General features: G+C 35.8%; 1 protein-coding gene across 1 annotated transcript in view; it reads left to right on the plus strand.

The window, feature by feature from the left end:
• Positions 1-17,579, plus strand: part of LOC118199531 (tyrosine-protein kinase transmembrane receptor Ror2-like) — a 380,512-nt gene that overhangs the window by 301,854 nt on the left and 61,079 nt on the right. The window contains exon 3 of the mRNA XM_085815782.1: positions 7,335-7,459. Coding sequence (XP_085671908.1) covers positions 7,335-7,459 — 125 coding nt within the window. The remainder of the gene's footprint in view (positions 1-7,334; positions 7,460-17,579) is intronic.

A 17,579-nucleotide genomic window follows, 5' to 3' on the forward strand; every position in this document is an offset into this window, starting at 1 on the left:
TAGTTGAAGCCTCTGGACAATGGTAGTTTGACCTGTATTCCAGCTCAGGCGAAAGGGCTGGCTGCATGATTTATTTTTGTGATTTTTCCTATGAGTAACAAGAAAGAGTGTATTTTTCAATCAAATCAGCTAAAATCAGGAACGAACAGTTTCCCTTAGAAAGCGAGGAGCGAATCAATTTTCCTTAGAATATTCTCCACAAAGACATTTTTTCTCGAGGCTATGCCATATTCAAATAACTATCCTCATGTAAATGAGGCAGTTTATGATTTCTTGTGACTGTCAATCTCACTCTTGCAGCAAAACTGTTTTCAGGTGCTGTGAAGTTCTGGAAGGTGTAAAGCGAGTTGTAATTGTCTTCGCAAAATTGTCCCAGACATGTTGTATTTTAAAGGTTTTGTCTGAAGATTTGTCTGGCCAGTCTCTTTAGTTAATATCCTCACATTTTAGATTATTCATAACATTAATCCTATTGTGATGAGCAGTATTGTTCACAAAAATGAACTGAGGTTTAAAGGCAAATATAAGGCTCTAAAATCTCTTCCCTATGTGTTTAGCAATCACAAAGCCTTTTTGCAAGAAAATAAAGTTTGTGCTCCTGTTCAGTACGATGCCTCCATATATCATCGAAGCTTCTCTGCCATACTGGTCTATTTCTCGGGCATTAGAGGACAAGTTCATTCCCTGGTTTCTCCAGATTGAGAATCAGTGATTAGACTGAATCGGTGTTAATATGTGAAGACAACCGGCCCCTCATTCATCTTTGGTCTAATGTCGATGCTCTCTGAATCATGCTAAATGGGCTCTCTTGTGCGCAAAAGTAACCGAAATGCTAACAACGTATCGTCTTACAAGCAGACCTCTCTCATGAAGTCTCCTGAAACAGTAACCCTTGAAACTCAGCTTTCTATGGCCGTATAGAAGACACGAGAGAGCTAAAACGCTGATGCACTCTATCATGCCTTGGAGATAGGGATAAATATCGATGTTTATTCGCAGGCATGGCCCTTCAGTGAATGTTTCCCTTCTGTGATGTTGGCCCTTCTGTGATGTTTTCCAGGCTTTTAAGCTTATATGTCCGGTATCCTTAAAATATTTCCCTAAGTTGTAAATCCCTAAATTCCCTAAATATTAAGTTACATTTCCGTCTTTAGTAATTTACAATGAAACTGCTCTGCTTCCAGTCTTCTAAACGATTCTTCACCTCATGCCATCATGCAAAAATTGGTGGTTACTCATTTTAAATGTCTAGTTTTGAATTTCGCCAAATATTGCGAAATACACCACGAGAAAAGCAGAGCAGTGTCAATGAACAAACAGAAAATGCTTTTTGTGTTTTTAACGACAGTTTCCCTAAATACTTCACCAACATACATATCGACGCTTCCGTATGAAGAATTTCTCTTCCTTTTTTTTTAAAGCAAAATCCGTATCTTTCGTTTCTGATAAAAATACCGAAATATACAAATTCTTTTAACTTTGAACACCTATGTAGCTATCAATAGTAAAGTCTTTCTATTAAACAATTCTTGTTTTTTAACAGTACCGACGTTAAATTATTAGTTTTATGTGCTTTTCATTACAGGCTCTCCTTGATGAACTTTAATTTTTTAAAAGTGAAATAAATAAAATTTTTACCACACACAAAACAAATAAGTGTAATTTTAAAATAAAGGCTGTTTTTGAATTACTGTATTCTTTACACAAATTTATTATTGCAGTTTGTGAGAATAAATGCTGTTTGGTACAGAGTAGAGCTACAGATGTCTGAATTAGATAAACCACAGTCATTCCAGATATTATTATGCTGCCTTTTTTTCTAAGGATCAAATATACATCGCAGTTAGACAGTGAAACTGAAATATCTGAATTTAAAAAGCAATACTTTAGTAATATGATGTAAATCCATTTTTGAAGGCCAATCATGTATCCGCTCTTCATGAAAATGACCGATAACAGTTATTACTCAATCATTAAACTCATTTTAGCCGTTGTTCTGGCGAACCACTAGCTTTTTCCCTTCAGGATGGAGAGAAAAGCGTGTTAACATTTTTGCTCTCTATCGTATCCCACACAAACTCAGTGGTGCTTACATTATGCGATTTCATACCATGTGGATAATGATTACTTTTTTCCGTCAATTTTGTGTTGTATACTAAGCAGTGTCATACTGCTACACCTATGTACATTCCTTGATATTTATGTGGCCTCCAACTAGAGGATTTTGGCTGCCCTGCTCCAGGAACTTAATCCCACTACAGGTCCACTCTCCCTTTGGGCGCGTCGTGGAGGTTCAACCTCCACTATTACCCTCCAGAAGAGCAGCGCACCACCTGGGGACAAGCCCCAGGCAGCACCGGTTGTCTAATGCTTCTACCAGTCGCTTGGGCGAGCCCGTCGCAGCGGGGCATTACCCAGCGACCCCGGGGGAGACTCCCGGGTTACTAGAACCACGCCGTGCTAGGACGTGCCAGACTCCGGGGCCGGCCAATAAGTGACCTTTCCCAGAGCCTTCAGAACCACCAAGTTCATAAATTTTATACCCCCGTGGCCGAGACTGCCTAGGTACAGATCCTAGCCAGTAGCTTCGCAGAGTTCTCTACGTCGACCCCCGGGGGGGATGTGGCCTCCAAAAATAACCAATGTTCGCAGAAACTTCTGCGATACTGTAACCTAAACCGTCACCAGTGAAGCTCGATAGTCCATTCTGGGAAGGAGGCAGTCCTATCATGAAGAATGTTAGAGATAAACTCTGGAATGGAGAAGACGTTCAAGGTGGACTCATTTTGATTTGTGTACCATTCAATTTTTTAGATCATGACATTGTTAAAATCAGCGTTTTGTCATGGCAGCTGGAATCAATGCTTTGTTATGGTTGCTCGACCGTGGATATTAACCACGTGTAGTTTCCAACAGGGAATATTTGTGAAAATGGATGAATTCAGGGAAATGATAAGCTGTGTAATAACCGGAACTGCCGCTGTTTTATGGCCTTTGACAACAATTCTTTCTGATCTTTTAACATATTTCTCTTACATCTTTCAGTTACCTTAACAATTACTCTGATATAAGGAAATTCCTCGCCTTCTTGATGTACAAAGACACGAACATTTATATGGTGATTCTCGATGCATGATTGAGATCTATTATCTGGGGAAGAGGTAAATCAACCATTCAAGCACCAGCAGTCTGCCTTTATTTTAACTACCCTTGTTTAGTCATATAATTATCAATGACTGAAGCCTCTATCTCAAAGGCTCCAAAAAAATCACACTTCGCATTCTGATAGTGTTGATAAAATTTGCTTCGGATAGTGAAAGGCACATTCTGACAGTGAAATATTTCAGTTCTGTTCTTCAGTTCTGTATTTGCTATAATGCAAGTATAAGGATTTTTATGTTTTCATTTACTGTATTCCATTTCAAAAAGGATTGTGGAGTTCAATAAAACATATAATTCTAATGAAAAAATATATTTTCATTGATAAATTTCAGGTAATTTTATACATCAAAGCAAATAATATTTCATGAAATATTGCACTGAATTCATAATTTTGACAATTAAGTATTACATTCTTAATTTTACAAAAAGAGAAAATTTTTAAGATTGTTTCTTGAAATATCTAATCCAAGGGTTCCCAACTAGATGTAGATGAAATTTTAAAGGCGGTCAATGATGATCAAGGGGTCGACTGGGGATCGATAACCGATTATGCACCGGCAATTTACCGGAATAATCAAATTCCCAGTGATTAAAAAGTAATTAATAAAAACTTATAACTAATTATTTATCTATAAAATAGTTGTATCATACAAAAAGTGAGGAAGTATTTGTTATGTGTTCCGCCATTAGGCATTACACGGAAAGGAAGTGTTCTGTGAGGAAAGTGAGAAAGCTATTGTTATGATGAATGTTTCGACACCAAGGTTAAATAGTTTTACTTCTAGGTACCATGTTATATCTGAAATTCCTATATTGTTAAATGTTAAATATGAAACTACTTGCCGTTAAAGGGAGTGATCGTATAGTGAAACGTGTACAGCATTTTTGCGTTGTGAAAAAAATGCATTCCGGGACCGCGCCGTGAGAGGATCGAAAACATAAAACATATACAAGATATAAAGGAAAAGTTCATATTAAATATATAAAGAAAACATACTGTAAGAGTTTCCAGATTAAATATCAGTTTATTCAATTACAACACAATAAGAAAAATCTTAACCTCATCTGAGAGTCTGTTCATTTAAATTCATAAAAAAAACTTAAGGTTTGTCTGGTGATTTAAAAGAAAGGGAAGGGAAACAATTTATGGCCTGAGAGTTAAATTTTAGATTCGACGTTGTTTTTACTGCTAAGGACGTTTTTGAAAAAACTTGCCTAAAGTTCCAACACACCAAAAAAAATAATACTTATCTTGAGTGGACATCTTGAAGTGGAGGAGAGCTCATATCTTAGCTCTATCCTTACGTCACTTGGCAAATCCGCAAGACAGAGACTCGAACGGCACGACAATAAATTACATCAGCTATACCGTCAAATCTTACGCCTGCTACTGGTTTCCATAGAAGAAAATTATTCCCACTGGAAGCAAGAGAACAGCTTACACCGCACGGCTGTCTGCCTAGACTCTCAGCTCCACCAAGGAAAACGTAGACAATTAAGCTAGGCATTTTAGAGAACGGCTAACGCAGGCTTCCAGTTGACTAAGATGACATAATTCCTTCTGTTTTCAAGTCGGAGTTCAGAGGACATCGTCCTGACTTTTGCCGATACAGATAGAGACCCAAGTCTCTGTTAATTTTTTTGTTATTCGCTCAACAGTTTTTTTTTCTTCGCATTTTTGAGAAAACCTGCGGCCGGGGAGCATAATTGCCGCTCCCCGCCGGAAGCACAGCTCGATGCCGACTAAATCTTTTCCTTTCTCCTTCGCAACACCCACAAGTTTTTTCTCAGTCTCCGTCAACAAGTACGTCAAGCCCGAAAATCAGCGAGTCAGTCAGAGAGTGCCTAAGCGAGTCCAGAGTAAGTGTGTCTCGCCTCTTAACCAAACGCGGGCGGGGAGCATATTTGCCGCTCCCCGCCGGAAAACATCCCGCTTCGTAATTACATTTTGTCCAGCAAGCCCGAAAATCAGCGAGTCAGTCAGAGAGTGCCTAAGCGAGTCCAGAGTAAGTGTGTCTCGCCTCTTAACCAAACGCGGCCGGGGGAGCATATTTGCCGCTCCCCGCCGGAAAACATCCCGCTTCGTAATTACATTTTGTCCAGCAAGCCCGAAAATCAGCGAGTCAAAGAGTCCGTGAGTCCAGAGCAAGTCTCAATCCAACTCGAATTTTTTCCTTCGTCTCCTTCCCAAAACGGGCTCCCACTATGGCTTCACTTATCGCCCCCTTAATTATGGCAAAATCTTCGTTTTCAACTCCAGAATGCGGAAATAAGGGTGATCGCGCATGAGCACCCTTCTTCACTTAGCCAACAACCGGACCCTCAATCGCCAAAAACCTGTATGACTTACATTGAAAGACAAGTAGCAACCTTTGACCTTTCCGTCACGTACTTTCCTCTCTTAAGGTCAACTAACAATGAAAATTCTTTCTCGAACATTCTAAAGCGCGCGAAATCATGACTTGGCGAAAATTGCCTCCCCTGCTTCTTTCACAATGAATAAAAGTTTGTACAAGATTTGCAAATAAAAGAAAATAAATAATATTCATTTAACTAAATATTTCCAGAAGCATCTGTTTCTTCCCAAAATTAAAGCCTTAAATTAAATAATTCAGAATCAAAATAAAATTTAAATTTCCATAAATCATAAAATCATTCACCTAATTTTTTTTTTATAACGCTATCAGATAATTTCTCTACATAACACTATTATTAAGCCTTTTTGAGCGAAATTGACTCATATCAGCGTTACACGTAGGAAAAACTACGAAAACGCTCATGCAGCCAGCAAGTTTGCCGGGACTTGTACCCCGGATCAAACTACCATAGTTCAGTGGCTTTTACCGCTCGGCGCTGGTGGGCAACAGTAACAAATTAATTGTATAAAATATCATTGTTTATAAATCATTATATCATTGTTCATTAAAAGATCTTTCAAATATCATTATATCATTGTTCAAAATCGTATAAAATAATCATTGTTTATTTAAAAATAAAATAAACTAAAATTATTTAATATATTTTCGAAATAAATAGCATTTTCAAATATATAATTTTTTGCGCAATAAGGGTCCTATAAAGTATAAAACGCAAGAGCGCAAGAAAACACAATTAAGAAAATACGAAGAACCAAAAATTGGAACGGAAAACAAAAAACAGGTGGAATATTTTTGAACGATATGATTTAAAAATTAAATTACGCAATTTTGTGCCAACTATTAAAAAAATTGCTGTAATGCATTTAGCGCAGCCATCACATTAATAAAATCGAACTTTTGTGCCATTAGAATCTGCGGTTTTGTTTCCGAAAATGTGTTTATATATTTACAATTAAAAATAATAATCACACAAAAAATAATTAAACCTAAATCTAATAAACCATTTTTTTCAAAATGTTTATTAATATTCTTAATCTAATTGCAAGTTACGTATGCGCGAATTCTTTGTTGTATGATTATGTTTTATTAGGTATCGGTACAGAAGAATTTAAGGGGATCGATAAAGAAAATCATTGTAATTTTTATGCATAAGAAGAAATATAGCTGTTGGTTTTTACATTTGTTACATTAAATAAATTTTCTGCAACGTTTTCAGACATATATTATTATCAGAAACTAGGAATCAAATATTAGGAAAAATTAAAAACTGCATATTTTTTTGGGAGGGAGGGTTCGTTTTTGACAGGAAGAAACTTTCATTTTTTGGTAGACTTACGTTTTACAAAATATTAATCAATAGTACGCATGAATTATTTAGATTTATAAAGAATACTAATATTTGTGATCATTTAAAATTGTATTTATTCGTAATTCATATGCTTAGATAATAAGAAGTAAAATTCAAGCAAAAGCATTTTTGTTAACTTCATTTTCCTCCCTCTTAAACTTTAATAACGACTTCCTGGAAGAAGCAGATAAAAAATATTAATTCTGAATCTCGAAGATCTTTTCGAACGTTTCACCCTACACCGATTCCCAACACCCTACACCGATTAAAACTCCAATAAAACACCAATAAACGGAAGAATTCGTCGACTTATAAACTGATAAGGAATACGCTAAAAATAAAAACTGAAAAAAAATTCACACAACTTTCGAACCCTCAAACTTTTATTCTTTTCTTCGAAAATGGAAAAAAAAAATCTTGTCCTATTAATTAAATTCCTTTTGCAGTTCCAGCCAAAGTGAAGGGTGGACGGACAGTATACAACGTCACATGGGGTGTTCCGGTAATTCTGGAGTGCACAGCTGAGGGGGAACCTCCCCCTGAGATCACTTGGTGGGAGAACGGCATCCCGGTAAGTACTTCGTTAATTCTAATTGGGCCATTCTGAAGAGGTTATATCCCAAAGCCCTCTACTTTACTTATTAAGGCTCAAACTTTCTTCAAGAATAGCTTTCTTTTAATAAGAAAGAATTCTTGTAAGCTCTTTTCTTAGAGGTAAACGTAAAATTGGCGCCATGTATGTCGTTCGACAGAATTTAGAGGAAAATTAATTTTTTCGGGATTATTTTCTTATTGCTTGTTAATGGAATCAACCTGCATTATACTATTATTTACTTATAAAAGTAAGAAAATAATGTAACAGCTTCTACATATTAAAAGGATAGGATAATAATAGCTTTTCTTTTTCGAAAGCATCTTATATAAACAGCTTCAGTCTCTTTAGGACGCAAATGTTTGCATCTAGAAACATAATATCACTTAATTGTATTTGAAAAGGATTAGGATTATTCAATTACGGCAAAGCACACGAGGGCTATCTGCCTAAATGTAGGGAGGCCTTCGTGGAGGACATTCTAAGGGAAACTGGCTCGTACACACGTTACACAGGGGGAAAACCACGAAAACGCCCATGCAGCCAGCCCGTTCGCGGGATTCGAACCTCGGACCGAACTACCAGTGTTCAGCGTCTCTGCCGCTCGACCGCTGGTAGGCCGCATTTGAAAAGGGTTGATAATATTTCGTTTTCCACTTAGCAATCTAATATGCATAAAAGTTTCATTCATAAATATGAAACAAAAATATCAATTTACGTACAACATAATGTTATTGGCAATGCATTTATCTTAACTACTAATAAAGAAAATAAGTGTTTTAATAATGGTGAAGAAAATGCGCAGAAACTGGTAAGAAAAGTTTAATAAAAACATGTAAAGCAACTTTTAAAGGCTGAAGCATTATACATATTTGCATATTCGCTAATACCTGAAATCTGTTATCAATAGAAAATGTTATTAAAAATATTCAATGTTATCTAAATACTGAAACAAAATGTTAATTAATAAAACTGTAGGAATAAAACTACAATAGCTGAAATTTTACAGGTTTATCTTTCCAAAGTAACGAAATTGCTAATGATAATTAACATAAAAAATAGCAACAGTTTGTCAGAAAAATTCTCAAAGCAATAATAATTGATAAAATATAGCAGCAATACTAAATAAGAAGAAAAGCTCTTTAAGGAGAAACTAAACATCATTTACTCAAATATGCAGCAGGAAAAGAAGTAAAGTTATTTCTGCAGTTTTGAAACTGCAAAAGGAAAGTAAAATATGAAAATTTCAGAACAGAAGTCATAATATACTTTAAGAATATGTTACCGAACTATGGAAATAACTTCCAATAGATATTCACAAAATTGTAACTTAACAGTGACTGTTTATTTTACTAAAACGTGAAAAGGGAATTGATGCCTTTGTGGAGAGCTTTCTAAATGAAATTGGCTTGCAACCACGTCACGCTTTAAAACATGCAGCCAGCCTGTTCGCTTTCAGTTCGAACTACCAGTTCAGCGACTTTACCGCTCGATCGTTGGTGAACCCGACAGAGATGGAAATGTTTATTATTTTTGATATTCCCCCCAATTTGATCGATTCGAGAAGACTTTAAATTCGCTGTATATTTTGAGTATCCCCATGACACACAGACAATATACACTTACAAACATTCATGCCTTCTCCGAGATTCTAACCCAGGCCCATCGGTATAGCAGTTGGTTTCAATAAGCTCTACACCGTTTGGATGGCATTACCGCCTGTTAAATGTTGTGTAGAGTAGCTACGAGATATATAAGAAATGTATATTTCTTATAAATCTCGTAGCTGCTTTGTGTACAAAATATACAAAACTAAATTGCGATGCTTCCTTTACATTTGGAAATTTTAAAATATATGCTATAAACATATATTAAAATTATAAAGAATAATTTTAAAATGTATGCTTGTCAATATAATCTATAAAATATATGCTGCATAATATGGAAATTTTAAAATATGTGTTATGTAAATATAATTTTAAAATATATGCTAACTGAAGATGATAATCCTTATAGCATGCAGTAAATACCCAATTAAACAGGTTAATATTGGGGACGATGACCAGGATTAGTTCAAAGTCACGATTAATCGGACAGCAGTTAAAAAAAAAGACATAAGACCGTTTAGCAATTTATTTTAACAGGTGATTTAACAGTGTTCATATATTCCAAATTATCTGCAATCAAATTATGTCTTATTGTGAATAAAAAGAAATTATAAAATACAGTGACAGGATCTTCTATCACTATCTTCCAGGCATCTTCTTCTCCTTTTTCATAATTCCTATATAAAGTTTGCTTTATTCTCATAGTTTTTATAGTTATTTTTCCATTTTTCTGCTATAAATAAACTTCCTTTTTTTTTACGAAAGGCCCGGTTAATCCACAAAGACTGTATTTACATTTAAAATAGTATAAAAAACGTAAAAAACACTACTGTCTACAAAGAATCTCAGCAAAACTTATAAAGATCTGAATTATTATGCGAGTTCCATTTTAGTTTTTCTGATAAATTATTTTCAGAAATATTTTGAATATACTGTTTACAGCAAGCAAATTATGATACTGGACAATAACAAACGTGATCAAAATCTGAAGTCAGTTTACCTAACAGATATTTTCATTAATAAATTTCGGAAACACAATTATATACAAAACAGGTACGATCTTCTGTGTTTATATAGTTCAATCGATTGAGGAATCTAATTCAATTGATTGTGTATCTAAGGTCAATCGATTAGCAAAACGGCATACCGGTAAGTAAAAAAGAGGTTGCAAAGGGGGGAAAGGAAATAAACAGTGTCATGGAAAGATAGGAAGGGAAAACGTTAATTTTTCTTTATTTCAATAAATTCAAGTTATTATAAGAACATAAAAGAAAAGACACGCAGTCTGTTTTATAAAAAAAGTGTCCATAAACTTTAACGCAATTGGTTCAGAGGAAAAGAAAGTAAACGGTGCTCTAAAAAGGAAACGGAAAGTTTTGTAAGATACTGTACCTAGAAGCTAGTGTCAAGTTCTATAAACCCTACTAGATTGATAGCGAGTTCTCGCCTAGTTTTAAAAAAGTCACAAATTAATTTAATTTTTAAATCGACATAAAAGCACAGCTTGTGGCGGCAGGTGTACCTCCGCGAAATTCGGCTATTTAAATTAACATAGGTTAGGTTATAAGGTATTTCTTCCACTTAGCCCACCAGCGGCCGCGCGGTAAAGTCGCTGAACACTGGTAGTTCGGTTCGAGGTTCGAATCCCGCGAACGGGCTAGCTGCATGGGTGTTTTCGTAGTTTTCCCCATGTGAAACAAGTATACGAGCCAGTTTCCCTTAGAACGTCCTCCACGAAGGCATCCCTCCCCCTTAGGCAGGTCCTAGTGTGCTTTGCCATAATTAAATACACCACTACACCATTTCTCCCACTTTCCTAGCGTGCCTTCTTGGTGGCCTTCTTCTTAGTTGTTCTGCACGCTGGGCCGGTATTCCAGAGGTCCGTGGCTCGATTCCCGGCGAAGACGGTTGCTAATTTTTCAATTCTTCTGCTTCTAAAAAATACATAATGACTATACAGTGACGCCCGAACTAAAAGGGTGTTGGATGATGATTCTTCACACGCAGGATTTGGCGATTGGGTCCCTTAAAAGCCCCAGTCGCCCTTTAAAAGGGGGCGTATATAAGGTATTTCTCCCCCTTTCCTAGCGCGCCTTCGTGGTGTAGTGGTTCTGCACGCTGGGCCGGTATTCCAGAGGTCCGCGGTTCGATTTCCGGCGAAGGCGTTTGCTCCTTTTTCATCTCTCCGGGAGTGTCCCTTTTCGGGCGCCACTGTAGAGTCATTAGCTTAATTGGAAAAGCCGGAAAGATGAAAAATTAGCAAACGCCTTCGCCGGGAATCGAACCGAAGACCTGTGGAATACCGCCCAGCGTGCAGAACCACTACACCACGAAAGCACGCTAGGAAAGGGGGAGAAATACCTTATAAGCTTAAGTATAAGCCAAATTAAGCAGTCCAAAATTATTAACCAAGGACCACCAATAATTTAACTACGTAAACAGCTAAACGCCCGTTTCACTAGTTATCCAGATTAACAACGTCTTCCTGGTCCTACGATGCTATTCTGGTGCCGAGATGCAACTGTTGTCTGGTGTAACCGACATCACAAGCTCTGCCACCGCTTGTTCCAATCTTATGTCTTTACTGTGTTACTGAAACATTTATGGTACTGCATTTAAATTCAATGGTTACATAGCTATTACAAGATTCAAATTACAATATTACAGACTTGATCAGACTGAACATTTGTTGGCTACATTGACGAACAGCTCATAAGATATTTACAAATATTTATCATTCATGCAATTTGTTTACATGTGCATGATATGCATTCAATAGTTACAGTGTAATTATACTAAATTTATAATATTTACACGCAATTATTACCATATGATCACACTAATACTTAAATACTCACATTTTAGGAAAGATGGAGCAGGTAATTTTTTAATTTGCGGTCAACTGAACAATGTTCATCAAGCCTGGACACGCAGTTTATGCATTTTATTCACTTAAGCACTTTTATGCACGTAGTTGTTATAATAAGATTACACTGTGCTTTAAATTATATGCACTCGAATGTGTCACAACGGTGTTACAATACTATTTAAATATGGACATGTATTTTTGCAGCGTGTACACACAGTTATTATAAAAGGATTACACTGAAATTGGAATTATCATTTTATAACAGAAAATTAAATTTCAACTGTAGTTAAAAGTAGTCTGAGACCACTCATAAAACAAAGTACTCAAGTTGACTCAGTTTGTCAACGGCGTCTATTTTAAAACACCGGTTATCAAGATGTTAAAGCCAGTATACAACTTAGACAGAGCTGGCGAAAGTAACAACAAGAGGCGAATGCCAGGAGCTCTAACTCTAAATATTTAAATCCTCAACTTGAGGAGGGGAATATTTAATCATAATTTGTTAATTAACATAAAATACCTTATTTATTAGTCCAAAGGGATTTGAATCCCGAAGGACTATTAGTTTCGTTTTGGCATTTTGCGTCGGACGGATAAATGTCGGTTCACTTTTCAAACTGTTGCCACAAAATGTTAGAGTCCTGCATTATATTTGAAGAAATTAAATAATGAAAAATCTGCGTAAATGTATGTATATTTCTCGTATTGTGATAAAACAACGGTACATAGAGTCATCGAATTTTGAATAACGGAATCCTCCAACGAATATGAGCACGTGAAAGACCAAATTTAAAATTTGAAATTTGTTTTATGATCGATTTCCTATTTTTTAAAACTTTGACGAATTTTTGATTAACAAACTCAAGGATTTCAAAGCGAGCAATGGCAACGTTGTGCAGAAAAAACATTTTTATCTCCAGCGCGTGAGTCTCTGTATCGGAAATTCTAAAGATATGCTCGTTTTAAAACTATTTTGCGATATTGCTGTTGCACTGGATCTTATGGTTTAAGTGCGAGGAACATGATATTTAATAAAGAAAGGTAACACACAAAATGTTAAAAAACGCCCCTTTGGACGTAATTTAAAATCTGAAACATTTCAGATTTTATTTTTTTTATAGAATTTATTGTAAATAAAGGTATTAATTAGGTAATCTAGTGGAAATGTTAACAAAGAAGGAAAAGAAGATAAGTTCTGGTTATATGAAAAGCGAAAGAAAAAGAAAGAAGAAAGAAATTTATCCCTAGATTCAACTTATTCATATAACTGCAAAAAAAGGGGAAAAGAACTTAACACTAATATAAACAAAGGATGTAGCACTCGTGTTTCAGGTAGGCATAACAACAAGAATAAATGGAAGATTAAATAAATGAAACAAATGAAGGCAAACAAATGAAATGTACAGATTATCCAATAAATGTGGACAAAAATGCATACAAAATTGACAGATTGACGTGTCAGAATTTAATTTACATCTAAAGATTAATCTCAAGGAGGATCTTTTTTTCGTGAGAGCATAAGCCAAATTTTAGTTAAATATCGCAGTTTGAAGACGAGGTTAATGTCCCACTAAATAAGAAAAAAATTGAGATTTTGCGACATCTATTCATTTTTGCATCTGCTAACATATTATGATATTATTAATAATTTTGGCAATCTAGCAGGGCATTTCGAAAAGTAAAGATACACCGTACGCCAGAGGAAAAGAAAAGTTTTGGTGAGCAAGTTGGTAACACAGGTGTTAACCTTGAACCGTTAGCTTTCTCCTCACGGTCGTTCGGCATTTCAACGTTGATTCTGGTTGGAGTAAGTCGTATTTAAAATGGCTGCGCCGATTCAGAATCCCTCCAAATGCGAAGTGCACTCCGTCATACGTTTTCTTTATGCAAAAGGTCAGCGACCAGCGAATATTCACAAAGAAATTGTTTCTGTTTATGGGAACATCATGAATTGACAAAATGTAAGGAAATGGTGTCGTCATTTCTCTGAAGGTAGGACCGATGTTCATGACGAACAAAGAACAGGTAGGCCATCTGTGATCTTTGATGCCCTTCTTCAGAGAACGGAAGCAATTCGTGCGAATAGACGTCTCAGATTGAAACAATTGCATCAGATCATAGATGAAGTGTCAATGACAACTCTTTATGAAGTTGTGACTGTTAAGTTAGGGTACAGGAAATTGTGTGCGCGCTGGATTCCAACAGGCGGCCACCTTCTATGACTGTGGGATACAAAAGCTTGTGCACCGACTTAACAAATGTGTGGATAATGGGGGTGAATATGTCGAAAAATAATACATAATCCAGTTAATAAGATGTAACTGACGTTTTGTAAATAAATGTTTTTTTAAGGAATGCGAGCCATTGTATCTTTACTTTTCGAAATGCCCTCGCATCTTTAACTCTCAGTTGCTGATCATCATTTATACAATTTAAGTTTGCACATTTTAGCGATATTGGCGGCGCTCATTTTTTATAATGCCTTAATATGTACCCAAACCTATCGGATACCTTATATTTGCTCCAGAATTTAACTGATTTAGATGGTCATAACCAAAAAGAAGGAATGAATAAGATACGTGTTAATATAGATCAGTGATCTTCAAACTATGTTCCGCAGAACCCCGGGATTCCGCCAGTCAAACTACAGAATTCAAATAAAAATAAAACTTCAAAATAAAAATTATAAAGCATTCACAATAGTTTACTAAGGTTTATTAACTAAAAAATATTATGATACATTTAGATATAGAATTAGTCTTAAAAACTTTACTATAAAATCACAAAGCCGGTAATGCTTTACGAAACTGAACAACTTTCTAATGAAAACCAATAGAAGTTAGACGATAATGTTAAAAAATTCCATAATGCTGTACTTTGTCCAGCTGGAAGAATCTATAAAAGAATATTTCCTAGCAGAAAAAACTAACTGGTTAAAAAATCCATTCGAATACCGCGATAAATAGGTCAAGGAAAGGAAAGGAACAACTTATCAACATACTCAACACGCAACAACAGACTCAGCGTTAAAATCTAAATTTAAGCAAAAGCAGCTACTAACGTTTTGATTGCAGATTCGTGCAGAATATCTAGAAATTTCACACACAGCTATGAACCTTTAATTGCCATTCGGAACAACTTAAGTAAATGATCCTTCTCAACGTATGTAGTAACAAAAACAAAATACAATGGAACCTCGACATACGAGCATCTCTATATGCGAGAAATTCGAGATACGATGAAAGTATGAGAGAACGTTTTGTCTCTAAATACGAGCATTGACTCGAGTAACGAGCAATGAACCAGGCTGTTGGCATGCGTGGCGCATTTCCCCTCGTCACTCGGCCACTCTGGGAATCCCCTCGTCAGATCATTCGGTATTATTTGATCTACGTGTTTGTGCTCTTGTGAGTCGTTTATTACATTTAACGTGAAAACAATTATTTCACGATGCCTCCCAAGAAGATAGTGCTGCAAAGAAAATAGGGAAGCCATGGTTGTTGAAATTAAGAAAGAAATCTTACACAAACAAGCGTGATGTAAGAGTGACAGAATTGGCGAAGACTTCGAAGACTTATGGCTTTTCGACATCGATGATTTTCACTGTTCTGAAGAAGCAGGAGAAAATTAAGAAACTTGATGTAGCCAAAAGAGTTACCGTTACTTCCAAGCACCGTCAAAAATCCCTATAAGATGTTGAGAAGCTGTTGTTGGTGTGGATTAGCGAGAATTGGCTAAAAGGTTGGTGTCGGAAGCTATCATAAACTACGCTTATATTATCTACCAGTGTTAATCATTAGAAAAAATTATTTTTATGTTGATATTTGTGGGGGTACTGAAGAGATTAACTGGATTTCCATTATTTTCAATGGGGAAGTTTGTTTCTAGATACGAGGAATTCGCTATACGAGCTTAATGCTGGAACGAATAAAACTCGTATCTCGAGGTTTCACTCTATAAAAACAAATTAAACGCAGAACATGAAATGCGACTGTATATGACATCAAAGGAACTAAATTTTGACAGTTTGTGTACAACAAATACAAGCACACTCCAATCGCTAAATCTGATGCAAAGGTAGGTAACACATTAATCACGAGATAATGCTATTATGTATAAATTAAAACTGTCTAATAAAATATACAAGACTCCTTTCTTTTTCTAAGCGTTTCATGAGTCCACATAGTTTGAAGGCAAATGATATAGATAAAGAATTAAATATGTTTATTAAAATCAGTTGACTTTGGTCGTCATAACAGCTTCCTCGAAAATCCTACATCTGGATCCGCACTAAGAGCTGTAGGAATAAAATGCTAGCATCTTTAATGTTACGAAAACTATTAAATTCTTTACTTCCTTTAATAAAATATACTTCGCTGAATGATTAATTAAGCAAATTTAGTTAGCATTCTCCCAAAGAAAGCAACCATTGAAACGATTTAGTATATGCTGCCATTGATTGCACAAATGTGTCGTTGAATGTACTCAATGATAATTGGATTATTACAACGAATGTTAATCATTTACATGTACGGCAACGAAAATAGTTTATTATTCGCAATGACATTGTGATGTGATTTTATTAAATTTGATCTTAGGCTTGTTGCCAAGTAACTAGAAACTCAAGTAATGCATGGTGGTCACCATGTTCATTTGTAACTGATGGTTGATTATTGGATTAAAGCAAAACATGTGAGGCCTAAAGTAGGGAAGCCTTCATCGAGGACTTTATAAGGGAACTTTCTTATATCCATGCTACAAATGAATACAGATCACTCTTAGAAAGCACATTCACTTTAAACAACCCTTCAGACCCAAATTCCAACATGGGTTTATTGCGCACCCCATTGTCCATCACCAAATTTGCATATTCCGACGCTAACATAGAAATCACGAACTCTAGTGCCATAACTTTAAACCAGTTGATTCAAAAACAGCTACTTCTGCCTTGAGCAATTTTAGAGAAACTTTCTTGAGTAATATATTTTTTGTCATTAAAGCTCCAATGCAGCTAGTCTTAAAGAAATAAATAGTTGTATTTTATTGCATTTAAAGTCTTCGTTATTAGGTTCGTGATAGTTGATTCTGTCATGAAGACTTAGTTTTGAACCACAATTTTTCTACTTTTCTCTAAACTTTATATCATAATACATAAATTACTGTTTTTACATAAAATTCACATTGTATGAGTAGATCTGCAAAAAAGGGACCATTTGATAACGAGACCAGTGGAAGTATATGAGGATATAAAAACGTTTCACAGGTAAAGAATTGTAGCCCAATCTGTTAAACGTAACATTCACAGCGAATAATATCACCAACACGAGCTATGTTTATAAAATCAGAAGACAGAAGAGGAACGCGAGAGATGGAGGGAAAAGAGATCTGACGACATAAAAACTGCTTCACTTCCCTCTGCATTATAGACCTGCGCTAGCCGCCTAAGAAAGATATCCTTAAAATCATTGGCGTCGGAGACAACTGTTTTACATCGATCGGTTTAGCGATCAAGTTATGGCACCACAGTTCACGAGTTCTATCCTCGGCCAGCAGCATTAGCCAAAACTAACAACGTTCTTCACAGGCTTTCTGTATTGGCAGTCATCACCGTTACTATCTGAGT

The sequence above is a fragment of the Stegodyphus dumicola genome, chromosome 4 (genome assembly GCF_044657685.1).
Source record: "Stegodyphus dumicola isolate Sdum_Otavi_A_Nest chromosome 4, ASM4465768v1".
Classification (NCBI taxonomy): Eukaryota; Metazoa; Arthropoda; class Arachnida; order Araneae; family Eresidae; genus Stegodyphus; species Stegodyphus dumicola.